The sequence below is a fragment of the Argentina silus genome, assembly GCF_951799395.1.
Source record: "Argentina silus genome assembly, chromosome: 3".
Lineage (NCBI taxonomy): Eukaryota > Metazoa > Chordata > Actinopteri > Argentiniformes > Argentinidae > Argentina > Argentina silus.
Window position 1 is genome coordinate 27,867,318 of NC_139657.1, and position 27,287 is coordinate 27,894,604.

General features: G+C 40.6%; 3 protein-coding genes across 3 annotated transcripts; all 3 read right to left on the reverse strand.

The window, feature by feature from the left end:
• Positions 1-485: 485 nt before the first annotated feature.
• On the reverse strand, positions 486-12,419 carry LOC310802270 (gamma-crystallin M2-like; the record flags this gene model as incomplete). Its single annotated transcript, XM_083666560.1, has 3 exons — positions 486-791; positions 1,431-1,673; positions 12,387-12,419. 3 exons carry the CDS (start codon positions 12,417-12,419, stop codon positions 486-488), a joined length of 582 nt encoding a protein of 193 aa, XP_083522686.1.
• LOC310801552 (gamma-crystallin M2-like) lies at positions 10,867-12,113 on the reverse strand (the record flags this gene model as incomplete). Its single annotated transcript, XM_083665623.1, has 2 exons — positions 10,867-11,193; positions 11,805-12,113. 2 exons carry the CDS (start codon positions 12,111-12,113, stop codon positions 10,867-10,869), a joined length of 636 nt encoding a protein of 211 aa, XP_083521749.1.
• A 6,524-nt stretch (positions 12,420-18,943) lies between the features above and the next one.
• On the reverse strand, positions 18,944-20,782 carry LOC310801765 (gamma-crystallin M2-like; the record flags this gene model as incomplete). The annotated part of the gene is made up of 2 exons (XM_083665880.1): positions 20,411-20,782; positions 18,944-19,240 (listed from the first exon to the last, which is right to left on the reverse strand). Exons 1-2 carry the CDS (start codon positions 20,711-20,713, stop codon positions 18,944-18,946), a joined length of 600 nt encoding a protein of 199 aa, XP_083522006.1. The 5' UTR covers positions 20,714-20,782.
• Between the last annotated feature and the right edge of the window lie 6,505 nt (positions 20,783-27,287).

Sequence of the window (27,287 nt, forward strand, 5' to 3'; positions counted from 1 at the left end):
TGAAAATGTTTTGTTTCACTATGAAAGTGTCCAGTAAGCTGTGTAGATCAGTAGAAAAACATCCTAATGTAATGCCATTTCAATTTCACACTCTAAGGCAACCAAATGTGAACATTGTCTTTTCCAATACACTCAATATGTAATATAGTAAGGCACATTGTCTGGCTCTCCAGGATTAATGAACTACAATATCATATCTGTTTATTGTATCATATGTGCATAGTGTCAGAGGTCTGTTAATTGCATCATATGAGCATATGTGGTCTGTGGGATATGACAAAAGTGTTATGGGATGTTAAGTGTAAACAAATTCTGCTGGCTAAAATATTTTTTGTCTGACATTTTTATTCAATGACTTCTCGTATTGTTTACAGGCAGTGGTTCCGTCAACAGGGTTCCATGAATTAACTTCTTGTTGGTTTTAAATACTTCAATTTCAGCATTCAATTTCCCACAGAGTTCCCCCAATGAAGTCATTATATTGTTCACCAATGGTGACAGGAGTCGTTGATACGTCTCATACTCATGAACCTCATACCCCCCATGCCCCCCATGCCCCCCATGCCCATGCCCATGTTGAAGTTCCTGTACTCCCCAGGCCTCATGTACATCATCCTGCCTCTGTAGTGGGGCTGCTCATACATGAGCCAGTGGCCATCCATCACGTTGCAGGACATACAGTTGGACATCTGGTAACGATCCATGATGGAGTCACAGTCGTCCATCATCTCGTGCATCTGACCTCCGAAGCTCTCCCTCTCGTAGATTCTCATCCTGAAGTTTCCTCTGTGCTGTAGTAGGAGGAAGAACACGTTTTATTGGGAAATATACTGCACAGTGGTTCACGGTGCAATCCATAATGGCTCACTTCTTGTTTTGGTATAATGTTGACAGATGGGAAATGTGAGACCTCTCAAACTCTTAGAGTTCTGGGTGCAAGTCTGTGATAATTAAATGATAGTTGTAAACATATGTTTGTTCACAAAGAAATGTTTTACTAACAACAACCTTATATTTTGAGTTATGATCATGTAAGGGATTTAAATAGGTATCGGTATCCGTCTATCTGTCTACCTAACAACATTTAGACATGGTCATAGGCTTACCATGGGGATCATGCCGGAATACTTGATACAGTCTTGATACAGTCAATACTTGATTCCTATCATGCTGACCTCATACCAAGCTTACAAAGACTATATATCATGAAATTGAATTACCATTGAAAAGCACAAGAAATCCCAGATAAAAGCTCAGGATTGTTTCTATGTTACTCTATTTGATATGTAGTAATACCTGTTACCAGTCCCCAATATATTAGGCTGACCATGAAGGCAACAAAGTAACTGAATGTTGAGGGAAAGAAAGAGATAGATAGACGGATACTTATCCATCTACCTAAGATTATTTAGTCATGCTCATATGCTTACCATGGGGATGTGGCGGAAGGACCTGACACAGTCGCTCATTCCCATCATGCTCATGTAGTCGGAGTACTCTCCCCTTCTCATGAAATACTGGTTGCCCATATAGTTGCTGCGGTCATAGACCATGAAGCAGCCACTGTGCACCCTGCAGGAGTGGCAGCGGCTCAGGTAGGAAGACATGTCTTGACAGTCGCTGCTACAATCGTAGGAGCGACCCATGAAGTTCCTGTCCTCATAGAAGGTAATCTGAAAAGAAACAGAATCCTTTTGTTGAACTATCCAAACATACATAGCAAGAGGATGCATCTTGGGCCCTTCTCGATCACACAGATAGTAAAAGTGCCTCGGCTAAGTGCCTCGGAAAGTAAGGCTTTCCGATGCTCTGAGCACAAGAGCCTTTAGTGTAACAATCTTCTTTGTAATCAATTCAAATTAATATTACTTTGAATGAGAGTAAAATGTTGACACATTATATATACATATATATATTTATTTATTTATTTATTTTTACATATTATTGTAAAGTGAGGTACAGAAACAGCACAGTTTGGAATATTGCAACATATTCTGTCCACAAAACAGTTTGTCTTTGGGCAACTTTGTGCAATGAGGTCTGCTTTATGGACAGAAAAAGGGGTCCTTAGTTAAACAAATCTAAACATTCACACATTTATAAGAACATTTGACATTGCTTACCCTGCCCATCATGTTCTCAGTGGAGGTCATTTTGGCTCAGTGTGTTGCTGCTTCTGCTGCTGCTGCTCTTGGTCCTGTACTGACTTCCTACCTGTTTGAAACCTTCCTTTTTATACCTGAGCGGCAAAGGCCCCATTGTTCAAACACCTGACCCAGCAAAAATGGCATAGAAGCCCACTGAGCACTGAGGTTTGTTCTTCTTTTCAGGGACTGGAACCCTCAAAATACATTACTTGGCATATTTCAGTGTACCTTGTCAAAGTGCCAGTCATCTTCCATGGCCCTTTTTACACCTGTCCCTCTCATCCACCTTCTGTCATCCGATCACAATGAACGGAATACTTTCATGAACAAAGTGAAACTAAGTGAAAAAAAGACAATGTTTTAAGTTAGATATTTAGTGCTGAAAATGGTTTTCCAGCACACTCTGTTTTGACTCCTGTTAGAGTAGCTTTGTTGGGCTAGTGTACTTCAAACAACATAGGTTACACTCAGCACAGGGCAGGTTGTTTAGAATTTGCACCTTCTTCCATACAGCCTAATACTTACTCTTCAGAGAGGTAATATAGTGGACTGCTTTCAGAAGAATAGCCTATCTAGGTTTGCAATTGCTAATAAAGGTTATACAGTATACACTAATGATAACTAACATTACCAACATTATTCCAAAGACAAGATGATCATAACATCCCCTGACACCCCCACAACATAGGTTACACAACACTCTGGATTTACTACACATATGAGCATTATCAATAATTAGTGATCACTATTTACGCTTGATTATTTTGTATTATGCGAGTTTATTATTTGTTTTCCTTCTAACACAGCATCATTTTCACTAGACAGATGCTACTGGTAATCAAATGTGAATATACAGGAACATATACTGCAACCCATTGACCCCACCAGATGCTCGGTATATTCTCTGGTGATACTCAGCCAGGCCTGTACTGCAGCCATCTTCAGTTGTTGTTTGTTTTGAGGCCTTTTTGCCTAAAATCTTATCATCAGGAACTGAAATGCATGACCTATTGGATTTGTCTTGGATAGGTATTGACTTAGCCAGTCAAGACCTTTCCACCTTTTGGCCCTGAAAAACTCTTTGTTCTTACTGTATTTCCAATTAATTTGCTTGTACTTGAGCAGACAAGATGTTTCTGTACACTTCTGTACATTCTGCTGCCATCAGTAGTTACATCGTCAATTAAGTTAGCCAGTTCTAGTGGCAGCTATACATGCCCAAACCATAACACCCCTCCACCATGTTTCACAGATGAGCTGGTATACTGTAAATCTTGGGCAGATCCTTTTTTTCTCCACACATTCCACTTGCAATCACTCTGGTACATGATAATATTCAATTCATCTATCCACAAGACCTTTTTACAGACCTCTGCAGGCTTTTTAGGTACTTTGTAGCAAACTGTAACCTGACCATCCTTTTTGAGGATAACTAGTGGTTTGCCACTTGCAGTGAAGCTTCTGTAGTTCATATTCTGTAGACATATTCTGCTGTCTCTTACACATTCACACCTACCGCCTGGAGAGTGTTCCTGATTTGTGGGACAGTTTTCTTCATGGTGAGCATTCTTTGGTCATCCACTGTAGAACTTTTCCTTGGCCTACCAGACTGTTTGTGATTGCTGAGTTGACTTTCATTTTATTCATTATTCATTGATCTCACTGTCCAATACTAGACAATCACAGCTCTCTTATGCATGCCCAAATGATGTGACTAAAAAGACCTGGCTTACCAGAAACACCTGTCAAGCCAATTGTTGTTGGCTTTTGGTGCCCTGAAATAGTGTTGTCATTTCTAAATGGTGAAATCAAATTATGTACACCTTCAAATAAAAGCTGAGAAGCTCTCATTTAACCTCATAGTAATTGTTTGATTTCAAATCCAAACTAGCCAAAGATATATCGCCAAAAGAAGATAAATGCTTCACTGTCCCATTACTTACGCAGGGCACTGTAGATGTGATCAAACCACATAAAACATGATTCGCCTTACGTTTAGCCATGTGCATTAGTTTGAAATCCACCCAAATTGGACAGAAGAATGAATGTAAACATAAACCAATAATTGATTTGGTCATATCCATTTTTGTTTTACCGGAGGAAATAATGTATCAAGAGCTTTAGAGTATTCCAAACATCTGCAGGTGGTCTTGGACTGGGGAAATCGTAGTAATATTGGGCCTCATTTATCAAACTGTAAATTGTTCGTTTGTGCAATTACACAAACATTTCGGCATTCACTTAAGTTTTCATATTTCAAATATGTTAGTGGGTCCCCACAAAATGTATGACTGCTTGAGACCACTCGTACAGGCATTATCTAGTTGTAGCGAGTCATTTGACACAAAGTTTACATTTCCAAATTAAATTGAAATTGACAGTGGTTTACATTTTGGATCATCCAATAGGGTCTATATTTAGGAACATGTTGATAAATGAGGTCTACTGAACATGAAAAATTATCCACAACAGGGTAATTGTGTGGTAAAAAAAAATCCAATCTCCCTTTTTCAGTGCATAAAAAAATGTGGACAATTGGCTTGACGGGTAGTTTGCCATTGGTGTCTGTCATCATGAGGACCAAAGAGGTGTCATTGAAAGTCATGGAAGTCATTATGAGGCAAACACGAACACTAACCCTAACTCTAGTAAGCAAATGGCCTGGTAGGCCAAGGAAGACCTCTACAGTGGATGATCGAAGAATACTCGCCATATTTAAGAAAAAAAACCTATACAACTGTCGGACAGATCAGGAACACTCCACAGGACGTAGGCAAAGATGTGTCACAGACAACCATCGGCAGAAGACTTTGCCAGCAGAACTACAGAGGCTACACTGCAAGGTGAACACCACTAGTTTGCCTCAAAAACAGGATGGCCATGTTACAGTTTGCTAAATAGTACTTAGACCCTGCAGAGTTCTGGAAAAATATCTTGTGGACAGATGAAGATTAACATGTACTAGAGTGATGGCAAGAGGAATGTGTGGAGAAATAAGTAACAGCCCACAATCCACAGCATACCACCTCATCTGTGGAACATGGTGGAGGTGAGTGTTATGGATTGGGCATGTATGGCTGTCACTGGAACTGGCTCACTTGTCTGCATTGATAATGTACTGTAACTGCTAATGGCAGTAGCAGAATAAATTCTGAAGTGTACAAAAACATCTTGTCTGCTCAAATACAAGTAAATGTCTCCAAACTCATTGGTTGGCACTTCATCATACATCAAGCATTGACCATAACAACTACAGTAGATCACTGTTTAATATATTCATTGGTCAGTGACGATAGTGCACGGCTAATGCAAAGTGGTAGCAAGTCTCCGGGCCTTTTTCACACTTTTTCAGGGGGCATTACACCTTGGCAAAACAACCTCCTGGGGGCATCTTTGCGCCAAGCTAATGGTTAGACTTACTGTTCCTCATGACACACACATTTAAGTTGTTAATATTGTGTTAGAAAATGTGAGGGGGAAGATGTCTGCATACTGTATGAGACAAATATGAGGCGTGTCATCAACATTAGACTATTTCCAATTAATAGTATATGGAAGATGGTATAACTACATGATAAGCTTGGTATGATTGTGAGCACATTTTATTGCAAACGCTCTGTTTATGTTGTTTATGAGTTTGAAGTTTAGAGACTGCAAAGAAATGGCTATTACAAATCATTACCAAGAAACTCAAAGCCTATTGCTGCATCTACTGTTTAAAAAGTACATAAACCATGTATAGACTATATAGGACTTTATATTAGACTATATGTTGGACTATTATTAGGCTAATATATATAGCATTTTAGTTGTCATGGCCGGTGGCAGAACCATATTGGACAAATTATGTGACTACATAATTGTGCATTGGCTCAATAACTAACTCTATCTGAGCTTAGATAATGAAAATAGCCACTTGATTTTAGAGGAAAGCATAATGTTTTTTGATATTTCAATATAGATAGGATATTGAATTGTGGGCAGACAGTGTGTAATGACGGGTGGAGAACAGTTTTGAGTTTTGCCTATGTCTATGTTTCTTATGATCCTGTTTTAGACTACATCAATAATTAGGTAATATATCAAAACTGAGCTCTGTCCACAGACCTATGCCTGTGGTTCATCCTTTGACACTCCAATGCGCAGGGTTCCTGTTAATAAAACTCTACCCACAAACGGACCTGTCAGTCTGTCCAGAACACAGTCTACACAGTGAAGGGGGGAAACACGATAAAGGGTGAGACATCAATTATGCCCCTCTTCTTGAGATCCCTTCCCCCGATGGGCCAAATGACTGTGATGTCTCTGTGATGTTTACAATGTGTTTTCTATGCTGAGGTGTCATATGACTAGGATTGATGTCTGATTGGTTCCCTTACAAACATCTTTCAATTTAAATCTATGGTTGGAAGTCGAGTATAAAATCAGAATGTTGGGGAACAGATTATTTCTCTTTGTCCTCTGGTCTGCTCTCTCTCTCTCTCTCTCTCTCTCTCTCTCTCTCTCTCTCTCTCTCTCTCTACCCCTCTCTCTCTACCCCTCTCTCTCTCTCTCTCTATCATTTACCATGAGGGTAGAATGTAACATTTCTCTATGATGTATTTGCCTTGTAATAATTGTATAAGTTTACAATATTATTAAAGCCTCATTCAATTTATTCTCACTTGACTATTCTTGCTATAAAACCAAAACTCAGATTATTAATATTAAGATACGCTTTGTTATGAACAATACATAGCCAAAATTCCTTGCTAACCCTTTGTATTGTAACTGCCACCATATAAGGCCCTACACCGGTAAATATGCCTCAAACTCAAAACAAATGGCAATGATGTATTAGGCAATGGTTTCCAATGGTTATTTGTCAAATGATGTGCTATATGATGTTACAATGCATAGGGCTGATAAGACAATGTTCCACGATTTTACTTGATATGCCATGGTCTTCACACATTTGTATTAGGAACTGACTATCGCAAATCAATTCCACTTGGACAGCCGCAATGACAAGTTAATTAGAAGCCATTGCTAATCTTGTCTTCGAATGCAATGCAATATTTTATGTATAGCCTACTACTGTATACCAAATCAGTGACTGGTTCTGGTTGGATGTAGGCTATTGATGCAGAAGTCATTTGTTCACTTCATTACAGTAGGCTTATTGTGTAATTGGCCCAGAGCTCGTTGGAGATGTGCGTAATAGTTGTTGGAGACACGCATAATCCTACTGATATTGGTGGAATAGGCTAAAAGATTGGCACTGGACAACTCTGCTCACCTTGTTATGTTTGCGTGATATAACCATTGTATTCAAAATATATAGAATGGCTACTTTTAACTGTTTATATTTTTCTTCTGCAAACTGGTCAGAGATTTTTGTTACAGCTTTTGCCGAAATTAAACTCAAAGTGGAGACAGTGTCTGCGTGTGAGGTGTCAAAACAGCCACTGAAAGATGGGTGCACTTGTAGGCACAATTGTAGCAGAATATGTTTTGCCACAGAATGACACAACATCCCAACTGAGACTCTGGCATCGGCCATCTGGTGTGCATGCCGCAAAACCTAGTGGCCACTGGTTCCAGGGCAGCCAGTCAGATTACGCACAGAGAATGTGTGAGCAGTGTGGAACAATTAAACAGCTGGAACTAGTAGACTACAGTACTTTATATTAGATTATCTGTGCAGTATAGGCCACTACATGGTACTGACAATAAAGTTGATGATGAAAGAACATGAAATATCGTGGTCATATTAAAACGAATCGCTTGGTACAGCTAGGCAAAGTAGGTGCTTCACTCTTTTTGCCTAAAATCTTATCATTGGGAAATTAAATGTATGTTCAATCGGATTTAAATATTAAGATTGACTTTCCACTTTTTGGATCTGAAAAACGTGTCTAATAGCAGTATGTTTTGTGTCATTGTCTTACTGTATGATGAAGCGCCATCCAATTAATTTGGATTTGGAAAAGGTGTTGGCCAATACTCGATCTGACAAGATGTTTCTGTCCACTTCAGAATACATTCTGCTGCTGCTATCAGCAGTTATATCATCAATTAAGACAAGTTAGCTAGTTCTAGTGGCAGCTACAGTAGACATGCCCAAACCATGACACCCCCTCCACAATATTTCACAGATTAAGTGGTATGCTTTAAATCTTTGGCTGATCCTTTTTTCTCCAAACTTTCCCCTTGCAATCAACTGATGATATTCGTCTTAACTCTCCAGAAGACCTTTTTCCATACCTCTGCAAGTGTTTTAGTATTGTTTTTTGAGGACAACCAGTGGTTTGCACCTGTAGTTCAACTGGTGATATATTCTGTGAATGGTAGTCTCTGACAAATTCATGCCTACCTCCCGGAGAGTGTTTCTGATCTGTGGGACAGTTGCTTTGGGGTTTTTCTTAATTATGCATTACGAAGCAAGAGCTTTATTTGGTCATCCACTATAGAAGTCTTCCTTGGCCTACCAGCCTGTTTGCGATTGCTGAGCTCACCAGTGCTTTTCTTTCTTTTTAATGATGTTCCAAACTGTTGATTTTGGCAAGCCTAAGGTTTTGTTTGCTATGTTTCTGATTTTCTTTTCAGATTTTTCAGCCTAATAATGGCTTCCTTGACTTTCATTGACATCTTTTTGGTCCTCATGTTGACAGACACCACAGCAGACACCTAAGGCAAATGCAAAACCTAGAATCAATACTAGACATTGACAGCTCTCCTATGCCTGCACAAATGATGTGACTGACTTATAAGAAACACCTGTTAAGCAAATTGTCCCATTACTTTTGGTGCTCTGAAGTAGAGTGACTATGTATAAAAAAGCTGGAAATCTCTACTTTAACTTCATAGTAATTGCTTGATTTCAAATCCAACCTTTTGGAGTATAGAGCCAAAAGAAGATGGACATTAAGAAGAACATTACTTACGCAGGACACTGTATGATCCTGTCTCTGTGTAAATTTGTCATCACCTGTAGGCTACTACTGATTAACCATTATGAGATATTGAGATCAGTTTAAAATAGCATTTCACACAGGGTCACACCACATTTTTCATCAAGTTAAAAACACACAATGCAACAGTGAAAGATGTGATAAAGAAAACAAATAAAAAGACCAGTATATAAAAGAGTTTACAAAACAGAGAAATATTTCAGAGGAGAGTGAGATTTTTTATTTTGGGATTTGTGAAGGCAGTGGAGAGCTGACCAGTTGTTGATATGGGCAGGCCAGGCTGTCCATGGAAAGATCTGGATAAAGACATTGTCACAAAAAAACATTTTGCAAAGTACTGTCTATCCAAAATGTTGTTATGCACGTTAGGGGTTGTTGCCTCTTGATTTGATTCATTAGCAGCCCAAGGACAGTATTAATTGAAAGCAATCAATCAATGTTTATTTTTGTAATTTGAATTTAAAGTATTATCCTGCACAGAATAAGTCTATGTCCTGCTGATTTGTTATGAATAACTAATCTCATATGATCATAAGCAGAACTTGATTATTTTAATGAATGTATTTATATGATTATGTATGATTTCGTCCAATAGGAAATGCCTAAATGAACACAACCAAATTATTATTTTCAAGATAGGCTATTAAAGGGATTCATGAAGAGGGCGGGTCAGTCATTTCTACAACAGAAGGACCCCTAATGGAAGGACCCTTCTTTTCAAACATCCTTCACAGCTCTTGTCTCCACCTGCTGGTGGCTTTCGGCAGCACTTCACACATCTTCACAACTAATATCTGCCGCAGCAGCGGTATTGAGGTAGCCCACCACTGTGATGGCAACATGCGTGACCTACTGTAGGAATGGCCAAGACTGGCCAAGTCAATATCCAGATATAAATCCAATTAAACTTGTATTTCATTTGAAGATGAGACTTAAGGCAAAAAGACCTCAAAACTAACAACAACTGAAGATGGCTGCAGTACAGGCCTGGCAGCGCATCACCAGAGAAGATATCCAGCTTGTGATGTGGTCAATGTCAACCAAATACTAAACAATAGTAGTATTCATTGGGACATAATATTAATCTGTTCGAAATACTTTTGGTGCTTGAAATAGGGAGACAATGTATAAAAAGTGGGCAAACTATGATCATAACACTCCTGTTAAATAAATATTAGGATTTGAACTAATTATAGGAGTGCCACAGCAAAGGGGTGAATACATGCACAAACAGGTCTTCTCAGTGTTTTATTTTTAATCAATTTCTTTCAATTTGAAAGTGTGCAGTAAAATGTGTCAGTATCAGTGGGGGGAAATAATCCTAATTTAATGTAATTTAAGTGTCACAAACACAAAGTGAACATTGTGCAAGGGGTGACAACTTATATGTACATGTACATGTATATGTTATGTATATGTAATATACTAATTTGACTAATATCAAATGTATTAATTGTACCATATCAGCATATGTGGTCTGTGGGATATGACAAAGGGTCCATGTCGATTCACAAATGTTGTTGGCAAAAACTACTTTGTCAGAAATGTTTATTCAATGACTTCTCTTACATCAGTCGATAGGCAATGTCTAGTTACAGGAGTCCATGATAAGCCTCATAAAGGCTTATCATGGCCCCTGGAAATGGGGGGGAACCCACAGGAACCGGGTTCCATTAATTAATTTGTTGTTGGTGTTAAATACTTCAATTTCAGCATTCAATTTGCCTCTGGACCACCAGGGTTCCTCCAATTAATGAATTACATTTTCACCACTGGTTACAGGACTCATTGATACGTCTCATACTCATGAACCTCATACCCCCCATGCCCATGCCCATGCCCATACCCATGCCCATGCCCATGCCCATGCCCATCTGTCTGAAGTTCCTGTACTCCCCAGGCCCCATGTACATCATCCTGCCTCCAAAGTGGGGCTGCTCATACATGAGCCAGTGGCCCTCCATCACGTTGCAGGACATACAGTTGGACATTTGGTAGCGATCCATGATGGAGTCACAGTCGTCCATCATCTCGTGCATCTGACCTCCGAAGCTCTCCCTCTCATAGATTCTCATCCTGAAGGATCCTTTGTGCTGTAGTAGGAGGAAGAACATGTTTTATTGGGAATTGTATTGTACACAAGTTAAATAAATTAAGGATTGCACCTTTTTCAGCCAAATGGCTTGCATTCCCCCATGGGGCTGGGGGAAAACATGTAACCACTCTCAAACTCATAGACAGGGCTCTGGATGCAAGAGCTTCAGTCCATGATATTTAAATGATAGTTTTATACATATTTTTAAGATGTACATTGTTTATGTATTGTTTGTTTAGCTAAAACGTGGAAAATTTTTTATTTTTACTTATGATAATTTAAGGCAGTTGTGATAAACTCATTAAGCATTATAAGTAATATTCTTCGAGAACTAATGGATTAGCTATATATAATAAAATGCCAATCGGACAGTGGAACAAATTCCAGATTGTGCCTTTCAAAGCTCAGGGTTATTATTAAGTTTGTTTTACATTCTATTCGCTATGTAGTGTCATAGAAATCATATTCCATCTCGAGGACTGGACACAGGTGTACACCATAAAATACAAACAAGCTAATCTTATTTTGGAGAGATATACTAAGCCTCTATATAGATAGATAAATAATACTTATCTATCTACCTAATAGCATTTTGTTTAATAGGCTTACCATTTGGATCATGCGGCAGGACCGGATGCTGTCGCTCATTCCCATCATCATGCTCCTGTAGTCAAAGTAATCTCCCTGTTTCATGAAGTACTGGTTGCCCATGAAGTTGGTGCGGTCATAGACCATGAAGCAGCCACTATGCACCCTGCAGGAGTGGCAGCGGCTCAGGTAGGAAGACATGTCAGGACAGTCGCTGTCACACTCGTAGGAGCGACCCATGAAGTTCCTGTCCTCGTAGAAGACAATCTGAAAAAAAAGGAATGGAAAAAGGAAATTTGATGAGCTATCCAAACATATAGCAAGATACATCTTCGCCCTTCTCAATCACACTGGTAGTAAAGGTGTTGCAGAAAAGTACTGTTTGCTGAAGCTCTTAGACTAGAGCACAAGAGCCTTTAGTGTAACTTTCACATTCCAATGACAAGTAAAATGTTGACACATACAGTAAGTATTTTTTTTAAACACATAACAAGTTATATTTTGGGTAACTTTGCGCAATGAGGGCTGTTTTGTGCACAGAAAGTGGAATCCTCTGTAAAATAATCTGTGAAAATCAAAACATGAAAATGTCACATTGCTTACCTTGCCCATCATGTTAAAGTCAGTGGAGGTCATTTTGGTTTAGTGTGCTGCTGCTTCTGCTGCTGCTGCTGTTGTTGGTCCTGAACTGACTTCCTACATGTTTGAAACCTTCCTTTTTATACCTGCACGCCAGAGGCCCCATTGTGCAAACCCCCTGACCCAGCAACATGGTGTACAAGCCCATAGAGCGCTGAGGTTTGTCCTTGTTTTCATGGACTGGCTCCCTCAAACATTTTTAAATGGCATATTTCAATGTACCCTGTCAAAGTACCAGTCATCTTCCATGTGTTTAGCATAACATACCTGCCCACTTCTGCCAAGATACTCCCTTCTGTTTTGAAGCATCTTCAGGCATTGGGCCTTTACCACATCCTCTCTGCCCATGAGCTGAAGCTACTCTATTGAGCTCTAGGAATGATTAGAGGCATTCTATATGAGGTTTTGAAAAAAGTAAACCAAAAACATTTATATTGTATTCCCTATTAAAAATCATCTTCCTTCACCTTCACCTGCAAAAGTCACCTTCAACATTACACAGTAAAATATTGTAAAAATTCTAACAAGAATTAATAGCCAGGCCACTAATCATTTTGAAGCAAATAAGCATCAGTCCCTACAGTATTTAAAGCAGGGTCAAAATACATTATTTACTGGTATATACTGTAGTTAATATTACCAGATTGTTAAAACAACAACCATTGCAACATTACCAGTATTCAATAGTCTTGACAACGGCAGCTTTGTATGGAAATGATAATACATTAGCAGATACAGTGTCCTGTAATAACCACCATCAGACTATTTTTCAATCCTGGAAAGTATTTTAGTCAATTATTTTGATCACTAGTGAGCTCACGTAATGTGATACATTGTGAATTGTAATCGTTACATCACTAATGGAGGATGATCTCACATGAGAAGATATACCTTCATCACAGCCAAATGGGGCAGTTTTGCTGTAGCCTCTAAGTACACCATGTTTTGAAGCTAATATACAGTATCAAGGACAGGAAAAGACATGAGGGGGCTACAGTGAGGGGGGTGCTGCCTAAAATGTTACAAGGGCTGTGTTGCATATCACATGTTAAACAAGCAATTCTGGTAACTTTTGACGGGAGATTAACGTAGTTAATCACTACCTATCTTCCATCGTAGACTGAAGACCCAACTCTTCAGGTTACATTTTGACTGTCCCTTCTAAATACCTACAGACTACCCCTCTGTACAGTTCCTCTACTGTTAAAAAAAAAAAAAGATATATAATCATCCTTTCTTCCTCTAGCATTATGACTGCCAATGCCACCTGGTCCTAGCATAGATTTATTTTTCTTATGATGACTAATGTATAGATGATTCACTTACTTTAGACAAATGTACTTGTTGTAAGTCGCTTGGATAAAGGTGTCTGCTAAATGTCAAAAATGTAAATGTTAAAAAATGTCGTTTGTGTGAGTGAAAAGCATGAAATGATCGGGTCTCAGGTTAATGACACGAGGCCTATAAACAGCTCTGATAAGAGTTGCATATATTTGTCAGTATGTCAATCCCAACTCATCCAATCATGTGCTACAATCTACAGTAGCAGGTGCTTATGTCACCACGCACCACCACACAAAGTGATGTGAGATGAAGATGGAGTAAAGTAAACACCTCACTTTTTGGCTATTTTTCCTGATTCCACCCGCCCACAAAGCAAAGAGCGTTTAACACTAACATGAACACTTACTCACTCCCAATCTGCTCAAATACTTGGGGGAAGGGACATAGGAAGTCTATTTCATGAGAAGGAATAATACAATGAGCAAAGTCATGTAGTATGTGGGTGCTATGAAAGTGACCCTAACCCTAACGATCAAGAAAAAGATTACCCTCCCCCATCAACCATACAGTATATCCTAAGATTAAATGTTCAACTCCTGGCTGGCTCGAGAACTTGTACTTTCAACAACAAACACATCTCGCTCCAGTCACACTGGATTTTTGGTTTTTGACTGAAGTCTGTGAATAAAGACACGACAAAAGTGAGATTTGTTGACACAAGTCTGTTTACTACAGTTGTCAGAGAAAGCAACTATCACCAGTAGGCTAAATCTCCATTTTCATTAAAACATTGAAGAAATAAAATAATGTAATGTAATCTTGTTTTGTGCACACATTATTTATCATAATGCGGAGTGCATGAGGAGGAGGAGCGGCATACAAAAATATACAAATAAAAATAAATAAATGCAGGCCTGGTTTTGGACACATTCTGCTGTATCCCGCTCCCGTTCTCTCACACTCATTGCAATGGAAAACAATCAGTCATCATACATCATCATACAATCAATCACACATCAGCCGTAACTTTGACTGGTTTTTAGGTTTTTGACTTAAGTCTGTAAATAGAGACGTGCCAAGAGTGAGATTTGTTTTGCTCAGATCTCTGTTGTAATTACACAGGTCTGTTTGCTATAGTTGCAAGCTGACGTGGACATTCGCAATGGCTTGCTTGATTGTGACTGTGTTTGACTATGACTACATTTACTTCAACTGCTCTGCTTTGATTCTTAAACGATCAAGCAAGCGAATGTCTGTTAGCTAGCCTATTATGACAACCTTCAAAAAAGTATTTTACACACATCACGTGTCCAACACAATGTATGCACAAAGTAGTATTTGACGTAAACATGTGAACTTGAATGCTGATCATGTATGCGAGGTCTCTGTCTTTTCTCTGCAGCTGGTGGTTGAGCTCGTTCAGTTTCCCTGTCAAATCCGTGAGAAATCCCAGGTCCAACATCGATGCATCATCCTACAGCTTCTCATGCTCCACATTCCTCGTCTCAAAAAACGATTTATCTCCAGCAGCAAGTCAACAAATCTCTGCAACACTTTGCTATGATTCAACCACCGCACATTCGTGTGGAGAATCAAATCACCAATAATGACTTAAATAAGCGGTGCCGCAGTGCTTTTGCCTGAATCGAATTAACAATTCTTACAAGTGTCATTACATGTAATTCACAAACTCTTGACTGTAGCAAAAAGCATTCACAAAGCAACAAGTCTTTGAGCACTTGCTGAGACACATCGTCAGATAACAACTCTATCCTTCTTTTCACTATAGCCGGGCCAAGTGGCACAGTCTTGATTGCAGGCTTGATATCCTCTTTGTTTTTGAAGTCTTTGAATAAAGTGTCTGCAGTAACGGCCATGGCCTCCTTCTACAACTCTCCATCAGTAAATGCCTTTTTGTTTTTCGCTGAGAGATGGCTAACTCGGAACGAAGCCTCTGTAGCAGCCTTGCTTTTGGTCGTCGGATTGATGAACAGCGACTGCTGGGCCTTAAAGACCGATTTTATTCCTCAACTCACCTGGTACGGATGGCACTCTTCGGTGGGTCGTTTAATTTAGCATGGGTGGTGCTGTGGTGGCAATCCAAGTTTCCCCTTTTTGCCAGCGCTACACTCTGGTGGCATATCAGACAAATAGTGTTGTCTTTGACGAACATGAACAAAAACTCATTATCCCATTCATGATGAAAATGATCGCAGAGCCTCTACCATTGCACCTTCTTGTTAGCTGTGGTCGGCTAGCTCACACTAAGCGCAACTACGCAGAGCCTGTACCTACGTGACACTTTTTTTAAATGTATTTTTATATTTACATTTTTGCGATCGATTTGAAATGCCTCCGAGATCGACCAGGCTGCCTGTTGATGACATGCAGATAATGTGCAAATGTGCAATCACGTCAACGCCTGACTTTCTTTCCACAGCTTCCTATTGAATAGCAAATTTTAAACAAAATGTAGATTAGTTTGCTACACCATTTGGCTGAGAGGAAATGGAGTAAAACCGGCCTCCCTGATGACCTAAAACCTTATTTCTCTCACCTCCTCAACTACACCTCCTCTGCATCAGCTGCTAAAGCTTCTTACTACCATTCCAAAATTCAATCCTCTGTCTCTGACCCAAGGAAACTGTTCTCTACATTGTCCTCACTCCGTTACTTACCACCATAATCAATTCCTCTTTATCCATAGGATCAAGCCTCTTCTCAAGAAACCAACTCTTGACCCGTCTGCTGTCCATAACTACAGACTGGTATCCCTTCTCTCCTTCTTATCTAAAACCCTTGAATGTGCTGTCTCTAACCAACTCTCTCACTATTTCCTTCAGAACAACCTCCTTGACCCTCACCAATCCGGCTTTAAGGCTGGGCACTCTACTGAGGCTGCTCTCCTTGCTGTCACGGAGGCCCTCCACTCTGCTTGAGCTTCCTCCCTCTCCTCTGTTCTCATTCTTCTGGACCTGTCTGCTGCATTCAACACAGTAAACCACCAGATTCTCTCCACCCTCTCAGAACTGGGCACCTCTGGCTCTGCACTCTTCTGGTTTGCATCCTACCTGGCCGATCGCTCTTACCAGGTGACGTGGAAAGGATTGCTGTCTACTGCAATGCACTCTTGGCCGGGCTCCCCGCCTCCGCCATCAGACCTCTGCAGCTCATCCAGAATGCTGCTGCCAGGCTGGTGTTCAATCTCCCCGAATCCTCCCATGTCACCCCCCTCCTTCGCATCCTTCATTGGCTCCCGATAGCAGATTCAAGACCCTATTGGGCGGCAAAGGGAACAGCCACTCCCTACTTGCAAGCAATGGTCAGCCCCCAAACTCCTGCCCGATCACTCCGTTCTTCCACCACGGCTGGCCGCCTGGCACCGCTGCCTCGGTCGCGGCTTTTTGTTATGATGACTGATGTATTGATGATTCACTTACAAGAGGTATATTTGTAAGTCGCTTTGGATAAAGGCTTCTGCTAAATGTCAAAGATGTAATGTAAATGTGTTGGACTTTGGACATAGGTCATGAAATCTGTTGGTTTGGAACTATGTACACATATGTTCATTACATTAGATTCCCATTTGCTCTTAGAGCAGTCATTTTTTGGTTTAAATCCTAGATTTAAATCCATTAGTTTTTGCTTTCCTATAACATTTTTTCCTAAAGCCACAGGAAAAAAAAGTGCATCTTTCAACTCCACCAAAAAAGCACATACTGTAGAATCATACCTGAGTGGAAACCCACAATGCTGAACAACAGAGAGTCGTTGAAGAAGGCCAGTGTGGTAGCTGATAGACTATGAGGTCTAGGTTTGCTGCGGATCTGACATGTCCAAGGGGAGGTGACGCACCGATTGTTTGAGATATTAATACTAACTGTTATGGCACCAAATATGGTAAGGGTTAAGGGTTTCTCTCTGTTAAATATTTTGGCCAATATGTATGTTTCATGTCTTCATTATTATGATTTGTATGAGGGTTTTGCCTTGTATTGAATTTGAGGAACGTCATGACATGTATCTTAATATGAATATTATGCAGCACTTTCTCACCTCTTTGGTATGACCCAATCCAGATAAAGGCATATCATTGATCCTCTCCAAATCCTGAAGGTTTCAAGGCTTTTGCTTGGCAACTCGAAGCTTCAGCTCCCTCCACAAATTTTCTATAGGATTAAGGTCTGGAGACTAGCTAGGCCACTCCATGACCTTAGTGTGCTTCTTCTTGAGCCACTCCTTTGTTGCCTTAGCTGTATGTTTTGGGTCATTGTCATGCTGGAAGACCCATCCACGACCCATCCTCAGTGCTCTGGCTGAGGGAAGGAGGTTCTCGTCCAAGATCTTATGGTACATGGCCCCGTCCATTGGCCCCTCAATGCAATGAAGTCGTCCTGTACCCTTAGCAGAGAAACAACCCCAAAGCATAATGTTTCCACCTCTGTGTTTGACGGTGGGGATGGTGTTCTTGGGATTGTAGCATTCAGCATTTCTCTCCCTCCAAACACGAAGAGTCGGGCAAACTAACAAAATCAGCAGGGGATCAAATCATTATTTCCCCCACTGTATATACTGTATATTGAAAGCTTCCAATTCTTTATGAATTTGTAAAAAATATGTCAGCAGAAAATTTCAAATGTCAATAGGTGAGCAAAAAAGGCACAATTTGCCCAATTCATTTGGTGTGTTTAACCAAAACCCAATGCAAGTTATTATGTTATTATTTTTATAGTTATTATGTTTATAATGTCATGACCAAATCATCTCAAAATGTCTGAAGAGACTCAATTACTTGATGTACATGACTTGATAAAAGACTTGACATTTCAAACATGCTAACTTAGTGTCCATTGGGCATTGGGTTTTGATTTAAAATGCTAACAATTGGTGTACTAACTAATGGTATACATTGCAAAACTAATGTTTGTCTACAGAAATGTACTGCACTGCATAAAGTGGCTAAAATTGTGCAATGTGTTCGCAGTGTGCAAATACAACAGTATTTCAAAGTCAGAGTTGTTGAATTGTTTGCAAGGCACTGTATACGTAATATACTAAGGCACATTGTCTGACTCTCCAGGATTAATGAACCACAATATCATATGTGTTTATTCTATCATATGAGCATACTGTAAGAGGTCTGTGGGATATGACAAGGGTCCATGTGGAACAAAAATATTTGTTTTGTCAGATATGTTTATTCAATGGCTTGTCCTACATATGTAGATAAGCAATGTCTAGTAAGAGGAGTCCATGATACGTCTCATACTCATGAATCTCATACCCCCCATGCCCCCCATGCCCATGCCCATGCCCATGTTGAAGTTCCTGTACTCCCCAGGCCTCATGTACATCATCCTGCCTCTGTAGTGGGGCTGCTCATACATGAGCCAGTGGCCCTCCATCACGTTGCAGGACATACAGTTGGACATCTGGTAACGATCCATGATGGAGTCACAGTCGTCCATCATCTCGTGCATCTGACCTCCGAAGCTCTCCCTCTCATAGACTCTCATCCTGAAGTTTCCTCTGTGCTGTAGTAGGAGGAAGAACATGTTTATTTGGGAATTATGCTGTACACTGTTTAAAGGTACAATCCTTAATTTATTTTTCTTGCTACTTGTTTTGGTATAAAGTTGAGAGATGGGGCTGGGGAAATTTGGTTGCTCTTAAACTCATAGACAGAGCCCTGGATGCAAGAATGAACAGTTTGTCTGCCTCACATTAAAAATCACAAATGGCTGAAAAGGATTAGTATAAATAGAGCAGTATACCAGTTTCATTCAAGGTAAAACTATTTTTTCAAAAAACACTGACCGCTGCGCCACATAGGATACAAGAATACTGGGAACAGATATTTGACCTTCCTATGCCATGGAATCTGGTTTATGAATCAATATATCAAACAACAACTGACTCATCACTAAGCTTTTTTCAATTTAAAATACTGTATACAATTATTGCAACCAAAAGAATGCTCACCATATGGGCAAGTGAACAGTCGCCACTCTGCAGATTTTGTAGTGCGGAAACCGAAGCAATAGAACATTTGTTTTGGTATTGCCCCCTTGTGTCTGACTTTTGGTCTAAGGTTCAGGAATGGCTGGCATAAAACAATATTAATCTAAAAATAACCTATTGGGTGACTTAGTATTTGACGGACAATCATTAATCAACATAATTATACTCTTAAAATCTGTGCAGACTCTAAGAATTTAAAGTTTTAAAATGGAATATATCTTAGCATGTACAACAGGAAAAATACCAAATATACCATAATGGACATAAATTACCATGTTAAATAATAAATACACAATTATATAAATAAATGAATAATAGCTATATATCATGAAATAAAATTACTATTGAACAGCAAAACAAATCTCAAATTGTGCCTTTTTTTGGGAAATCTGGCACCTCTGGCCACCAGGGCAAAATTCTGTTCATACCACGACCCAGATTAAACAATGTCATTTAGAATGATAAGAACGGCATAAGAAAGCTTGAATGTTACATCCTGAACCTTTAAATGCTAAGGAACTTATTTGTATTTGTTGTATTTCATATTGAGGACTGGACACAGGTGTACACTATGAAATGAGGACGCAACAAGCAATTCTGAATTTTGAGGGAGGGATGGATGGATGGATAGATAGATACTTTTCCATCTACCTAACAGCATTTAGTCATGCTCATATGCTTACCATGGGAATCATGCGGCAGGACCTGATACAGTCGCTCATTCCCATCATGCTCATGTGGTCGGAGTACTCTCCCCTTTTCATGAAGTACTGGTTGCCCATGAAGTTGGTGCGGTCATAGACCATGAAGCAGCCACTATGCACCCTGCAGGAGTGGCAGCGGCTCAGGTAGGAAGACATGTCAGGACAGTCACTGCCACACTCGTAGGAGCGACCCATGAAGTTCCTGTCCTCATAGAAGGTAATCTGAAAAGAAACAGAATCCTTTTGTTGAACTATCCAAACATACAGAGCAAGAGGATACATATTGGGCCCTACTCAATCACACTGAGAATAAAATGTTGACAAATAACATCAGTTTTTTGTTTGTTTACACATAACAGGCCTTACACTCTTACAGAGTGCAGATATAAAAAAAAACATATTGTAACATATTCTGTCCACAAAACAGGCTGTCTTTGGGCAAGTTGAGCAATGAGGACTGTTCTATGGACAGAAAATGGTGCCCTTAGTGAAACAATCTGTGAAAATGTAAACATATACATAAAACATTTTGACATTGCTTACTCTGCCCATGTTCATGTTAGTGGAGGTCATTTTGTCTCAGTGTGTTGCTGCTGTTGGTCCTGAACTGACTTCCTACCTGTTTGAAACCTTTCTTTTTATACCTGACCACCAGAGGCCCCATTGTGCAAACCCCCTGACCCAGCAACATGGCATAGAAGCTCATAGAGCACTGAGGTTTGTCCTTTTCAGGGACTGGCTCACTCAAAATACTTTACTTGGCATATTTCAGTGTACCTTGTCAAAGTACCACTCATCTTCCATGGCCCTTTTTACACCTGTCCCTCTCATCACAATGACCAGAATGAGTATAACTTGAGTCTATACACCTACTCGCTTATATTCTTTTCCTATGTGTTATTCAAATATGCCTAGTCCTTGATCTGTTTTTACATTCATTAATAAGTGCCAAAGTTTTTCTCTAGGCTAGTATTAACGGCAACATCTCTGGTCATTGGACAACAATGGCTAGCCTTATTTGCTGTAATAAAAATATAGGCTTATTATAAATAGCATACAAATGAAATAATAAACAGTGACATCTCCCGTCGCGCTGATATGGTCATTCATTGAACATGGCTGTGTTTTGACTGATGACTGTGAATGATTGAATGACAACAGGTCAGTGTGAAAGAAAGTGCACACTCCTCCACCACAGCACACCAAATTCCAAATTAGTTTACTGTTCAGCCAGTACTTGATCAACCAAAGCAAGATGGGTCCCCCTTAGAGCCTGGTTCCTCTCAAGGTTTCTTCCTACCAGGGAGTTTTTCCTTGCCACTGTGCCCTAAGTTTTTCCTTCAAGTGAGATATTCGTAGGCTATGCCCTTGAAGATAGATGAATAGATAGATAGAGAGAGAGTGTAAATGTGCTTAATGTTTAGTCTAATGTAAGTCTAAATACTATCAAAAACGCGTATAGAAGTTCTTTAAGTAGGGTCAGTCCGTACACATTTAAAGTTGGATTGAGTTTTCAAAAGAGTTTTAAAAGATGAAAGAGATTTTAAAATGTATCATAGGAACCCAATGGTCCTTCATTCATGCAATTTAAAAAGGCATGAAGTTTAAAAAGTCTAAATAGTATCAACACTCTGAATGGAAGTTATTCATGTAAAAACAATCTATACAATTGGATTTAAATCTGAAAATTGACTTGGCCAGCCAAGAACTTTCCACCTTTTGGCCCAGAAAAACTCCCTAGAAAAAAGTCCCCAGCTATGGCAGTATGTTTTGGGTCACTGAGTTACTGTATGATGAAGCACCATCCAATTAATTTGGAGGCATTTGCTTGTACTCAATCAGACACATTGGTTATGTACACTTCAGAATACATTCTACTGCTGCTGTCAGCAGTAACATTAATGAAGACAAGTTAGCCAGTTCTTGTGGCAGCTATACATGCCCAAACCATAGCACCCCCTCCACCATGTTTCACAGATGAGGTGGTATGCTGTAAATATTGGGCAGTTCCTTTTTTTCTCCAAACTCTATGTACTTTTTTAGCAAACTCTAACCTGACCATCCTTTTTTAGGCTAACTAGTGGTTTGCACCTTGCAGTGAAGCCTCTGTAGTTGGTTTGGTGATGTATTCACGCCTACCTGCTGGAGAGTGTCCCTGATTTGTGGAATGGTTGTTTTGGGGTTTTCCTTAATTATGGTGAGCTGTTATGGAAAATACATTCATAGAACTATTTTCAGGTTATACACTTTCATATGATTGATACAACTTGTGTAACTACTGTGATGACATTTTCTCTTGCCACTTCTCTAAAGTTCTATAGCCATTGTTCTGAGAAGCACTGTATGATTTACCATATGAACAGCGGTGATCTCTGAGGGAGTGGTAGGAGAGAGCAATAGTGGGGGGACAGGCGCATCCTGTCGATAGGTGTGAAATGTTGAACGGCGATTAATCAATAAGAAAGTCTCCCCATTGTTCATTCTCTCCCGCCCTTTCTCACGTAAGCACAGGCCCATCAGCCGATAGCCTTGGCGGCGCCTGTATTATGTTTAAACTGTATAAAAGACGAACCTGATCATTGTCTCTTTAGACTTGTGCTGAACGAACCCCGGTTCTACGCTGGGCTGCTGTTACGCTCTTGTCTCTTGTTTGCAAGCAATAAATACCGGACTCAGATATTGTGGCTACTCAGGACTTGTTTCTTGATTCTTACCTCCGAAGAGCTAAAGTACAGAGTGGTAAATCCTAGACTTCCACCACAATTTGGGGGCTCGTCCGGGATCGCCTGCCCTGACTTCGTCGTCTCTCTGCCAAGAAGGTCAACTCGTATACGGTCAGGATATATTCCTGGAGCCGAAATCCTCCCTTTGAAAGTTCAGAACGCAAAGGTTGAGAGAAAAGGCGCCTGAAAGGAGAGAGGCGGCGTTTTCAGGCACGGCGAGTCCGAAAAGACGTTGAGCTCGGAAGAGGTAAGACCACAATATTTGTAAAAAATAAAAATAAAAAAAAAAGGCTAGCAAAAACCCCAGCTAGGTGCTGGGTCGCTGATATTCAGTGTAAATCCTATTTTGGTAATAGGTCTGCAGTTGTAAATCCTATGTGGTGTGGGTGTATTGTTGAAAATCCTATTTTGGTAATAGGTCTGCAGTTGTAAAATACTGTTGAAAATCCTATTTTGGTAATAGGTCTGCAGTTTGTTTTGTGTTTGTGTTTTTGTAAACTTGTTGCTAAGAGCCGACGGGCTGATTGACACTTCGAGAAGAGGTGTCGGGGACACTCAACGTGTGGAAGGCACACATATATGAATATATATATATTTTCTATTATAATTTTTTGGTATACCTAATAGTTAGAATTTGTATGAAACGCGTAAAGACCGGTGTGGAGACACGTGAATAAAAGGTAAGGAACTCACCTATTGTCGTTGACGACACTTAACCTTTTTAAAATACCTGAAAAAGTTGCTACACTAATTGATAATGGGGGAAGCGGCCAGTAAAGCAAACACGCTGCCTTCGAGCACGGAGGGATGCGCTAAGATAATGATTGAAAAATATGGTCGATGGACATGCGAACAATTGCCTATGTGGGAGATTTTGGGTTTTCCATTGAACGGTAGCTTTAGCCAACAACAGATTAACATGCTAGAAGACAGGCTTGAAGTATTAAATTATTATGCTACAGATAAAATTAAGAAGTTACAACAAGGGTCACGCCGAGTAGATTGGAAGGCGTTTTGGGCATGGAAAACGGAGGGGGCAGTTAGACAGTCACAACAAGAACAGGCTGAACAGTTTAAGAAGGTAAAACAAGTCGAATTAGAAAAGGTAAAGCCAGGAAAGGAACCACAAGTTGAGTCAGATAGGCCAGGGCTTTCTAACCAGTGTCCTATAGTATTCTTGTCCGAACAGGTTGATGCGGATCTCGACTGCTCCTCTGTCCGTCCTCCACCCTACAGACCCTTGACAGCACCACGGGCAGATCTGGTTCGCCCGAACCCATCGTCGACTTACGGAGCCCGAGGCAGACGCAATCGAGGGCGAGAAAGGTTCGGAGGCAAGCGCAGCAAGAACGATCAGATGGGGTGTTTCCGCTGCCAAGCAGAGGACCACTGGCAGAGAGAATGTCCCGAGCAAGCGGGAAGGGTATTGACGGTCAGAGGAAGCGGGAGGGGTCCCATCAACGGCGGTACCCGGTGAGATAAAACCAATACGCAAGCACACACGTACACCACAACTAGACATACAGGCTATTAGGAAAGAAAGTGCATATGAGGTACTACCTAGAATAACATTGAAGGTGGCTGGCAGATCGGTTACATTTGTTAATAGATTCAGGAGCAGGGTACTCTGTCTTAAGAACAGAAGATTGGCAACCCCCACCGAAACTCAGTGGAAGGGTAATCACCATAGTCGGAGCAGAGGGAAGAGGGGTAAAAGAGAGATTCACAGTGCATGATGAAGATAGTTATCAATATAGTAAACATTCCTTCATATTATCTGACTGCTGCCCAATCAACTTACTAGGTAGAGACTTGATGTGTGGGATAGGACTAAATCTGTGGTGTTCAGAAGATGGGATTAGAATAGAAAGACGTGTAATGCAAAATATATCGTTGGGTAATGCACCACTAAATTATTTTTACGAATGGAACTTGCCCGTCTCTCGGCTGAGATCAATTGCACAGAAATTGTTGGCGGAAGCCGAGCTAAGAATTAGAATTATTAAGTATGTTCACGGATAAAGATAATTTTCATTGTATAGCTAAGGTCTCGGAAATTCAGGATGAGTGTTGGAAACGTTTGGTTCAGAGAGAAGCCATAGATGATATTTACACTAGCTTTTTAGGCATTATTGGAAAGAGGCATTATTGTTCCATGTCCTGACAGCCGTTTGTCGTACTCTCATGTTCCCCGTAAAAGAGGCCAAACAGGAAGGCCAACCACAAACCTGGCGCTTTGTTCGGGATCTTAAAAAGGTTAATGAAGCAGTCCAAGCGCGCGCCCCTATTGTTACGGATCCATATACTAATTACACATATACGAAGTAATGCTACATATTTCTCAGTGGTCGACCTAGCTAATGCGTTCTTCAGTATCCCTGTACATAAGGATTCCAGTTCTGGTTCGCATTTCGCTTTAAGGATAAGTGATATGATATGATATGATATGATATATATATATAGATAGATAGATAGATAGATAGGTAGGTTGATTGATTGATTGATTGATAGATAGATAGATACATGGTCTAGAGCCCCTAGGGGCTACGTTGAAAACCCAGCAGTATTTGGGCAGCTATAAGAGATAACTTTAGTATCTATTCAGTAAGAATTTGGTGTTGAAAGGGGGTAAGCACCCTTAACATATTTGGCAGAACAGAGCCACAAGGCAAGCTTGCAGAGATTACTATTTGTAAAGGTTGTTGCTGTTGCTGTGGTTGTTGTTGTTGTTGTTGTTATTGTTATTTGTTTTTGGGCCATAAGCTCACCAGGGAGGGCAAAAGCCAGAGTACAAACAGAATAGACACATTTACTAGAATACCTAAGATAATTACTAAGAAACACCTGTTATTTTTTGTTCTGGGTTGGCCTAAAATGATAACCCATGTTTACCAAATGTTTAATTTATTTTTTATGAAGTGTTGTCACATGGAGAAGATCATGTGTCAAAAGGGGGGATGACGGATATTGTAAATTAGCATTATTCACAGAATTTGGCATAGTGTAGAAAGAGGCCAAATGGTTCCCCAATCAAGCCATCCTCCCCCTGATGGCCCATTTGATCATGTTATGATGAACTTTGTTGTTTTGTTGAGTTAAACCCCTGAGAGGGAAAGAAATATTTTTTTAGTTTTTGTGGGCATGTTTTCTGTGAAGAAGTTGGACTGAACTGGGCTAAAGCTTTTCCATTGATTCTCACAGCTAGGCGAGGGAGGCCTAGGGCAAAGAACGGCCTGTCTCCTCATGGGATCCTGACTGGTAGACCAATGCTACGTGAATTACTCTATGCTAACATGCTGTGCTAACTTGACCAGAGTTTTAAGAGGCATCCACAGAACCATGAAAGAGGCACTCCTCACACCACTAGGGGGACCTCTCCACGACATCCAGCAAGGGGAGTGGGTGCTGATCGAGAACTGCAGGAGAAAACACTGGAGCAGTCCATGGTGGTTGGGTCCTTTCCAGGTACATCTCGTCACGCAGTCTGCAGAGAGAGGCACGTGGGTACATGCCACACACGGCAAGAAGGCACCACCACTGGAGAGACCAGTGGGGACGTCAGCGGGCAGACACGGAGTGACCCAGTGAGACCAGCCATCAGCAGGCAGACCAGGAGTGACCCAGTGAGACCAGCCATCAGCAGGCAGACCAGGAGCGACCCAGCGAGACTAGACGTCAGCGGGCAGACCAGGAGCGACCCAGCGAGACTAGACATCAGCGGCCAGGACCAGGCATGACCAGAACACGACAGGACCAGGCATGACCAGCCAGGAGGAGAGAAGCAGCAAGGCCCAAGACAAGGACAACACTGAGCCACCGCAGGGCTCCAACAAGAATCACGTGCTAGTAACCTCTGATCCCAACATAATTGAAACACCATGAAGCCGCCGAGACGATTGAGGCCTACGGAGTGGCTGTATATGAGCTACATAATGTGACATACTGTTCTCTAATAAGACAAGAGGCAAATTTTATCTGGGAAAGAGTGATTGTTCATGATAACGCAGGAAACCAAACCCAATTCGACCTCACCGTAGCTAAACCACTGCCAGAGCAAGTGTACTTAGTCTGCGGTCCAAAAGCTTACAGTTGTGTACCTAAAAATGCAGGTGGAACTTGCTATTTGGCCTATG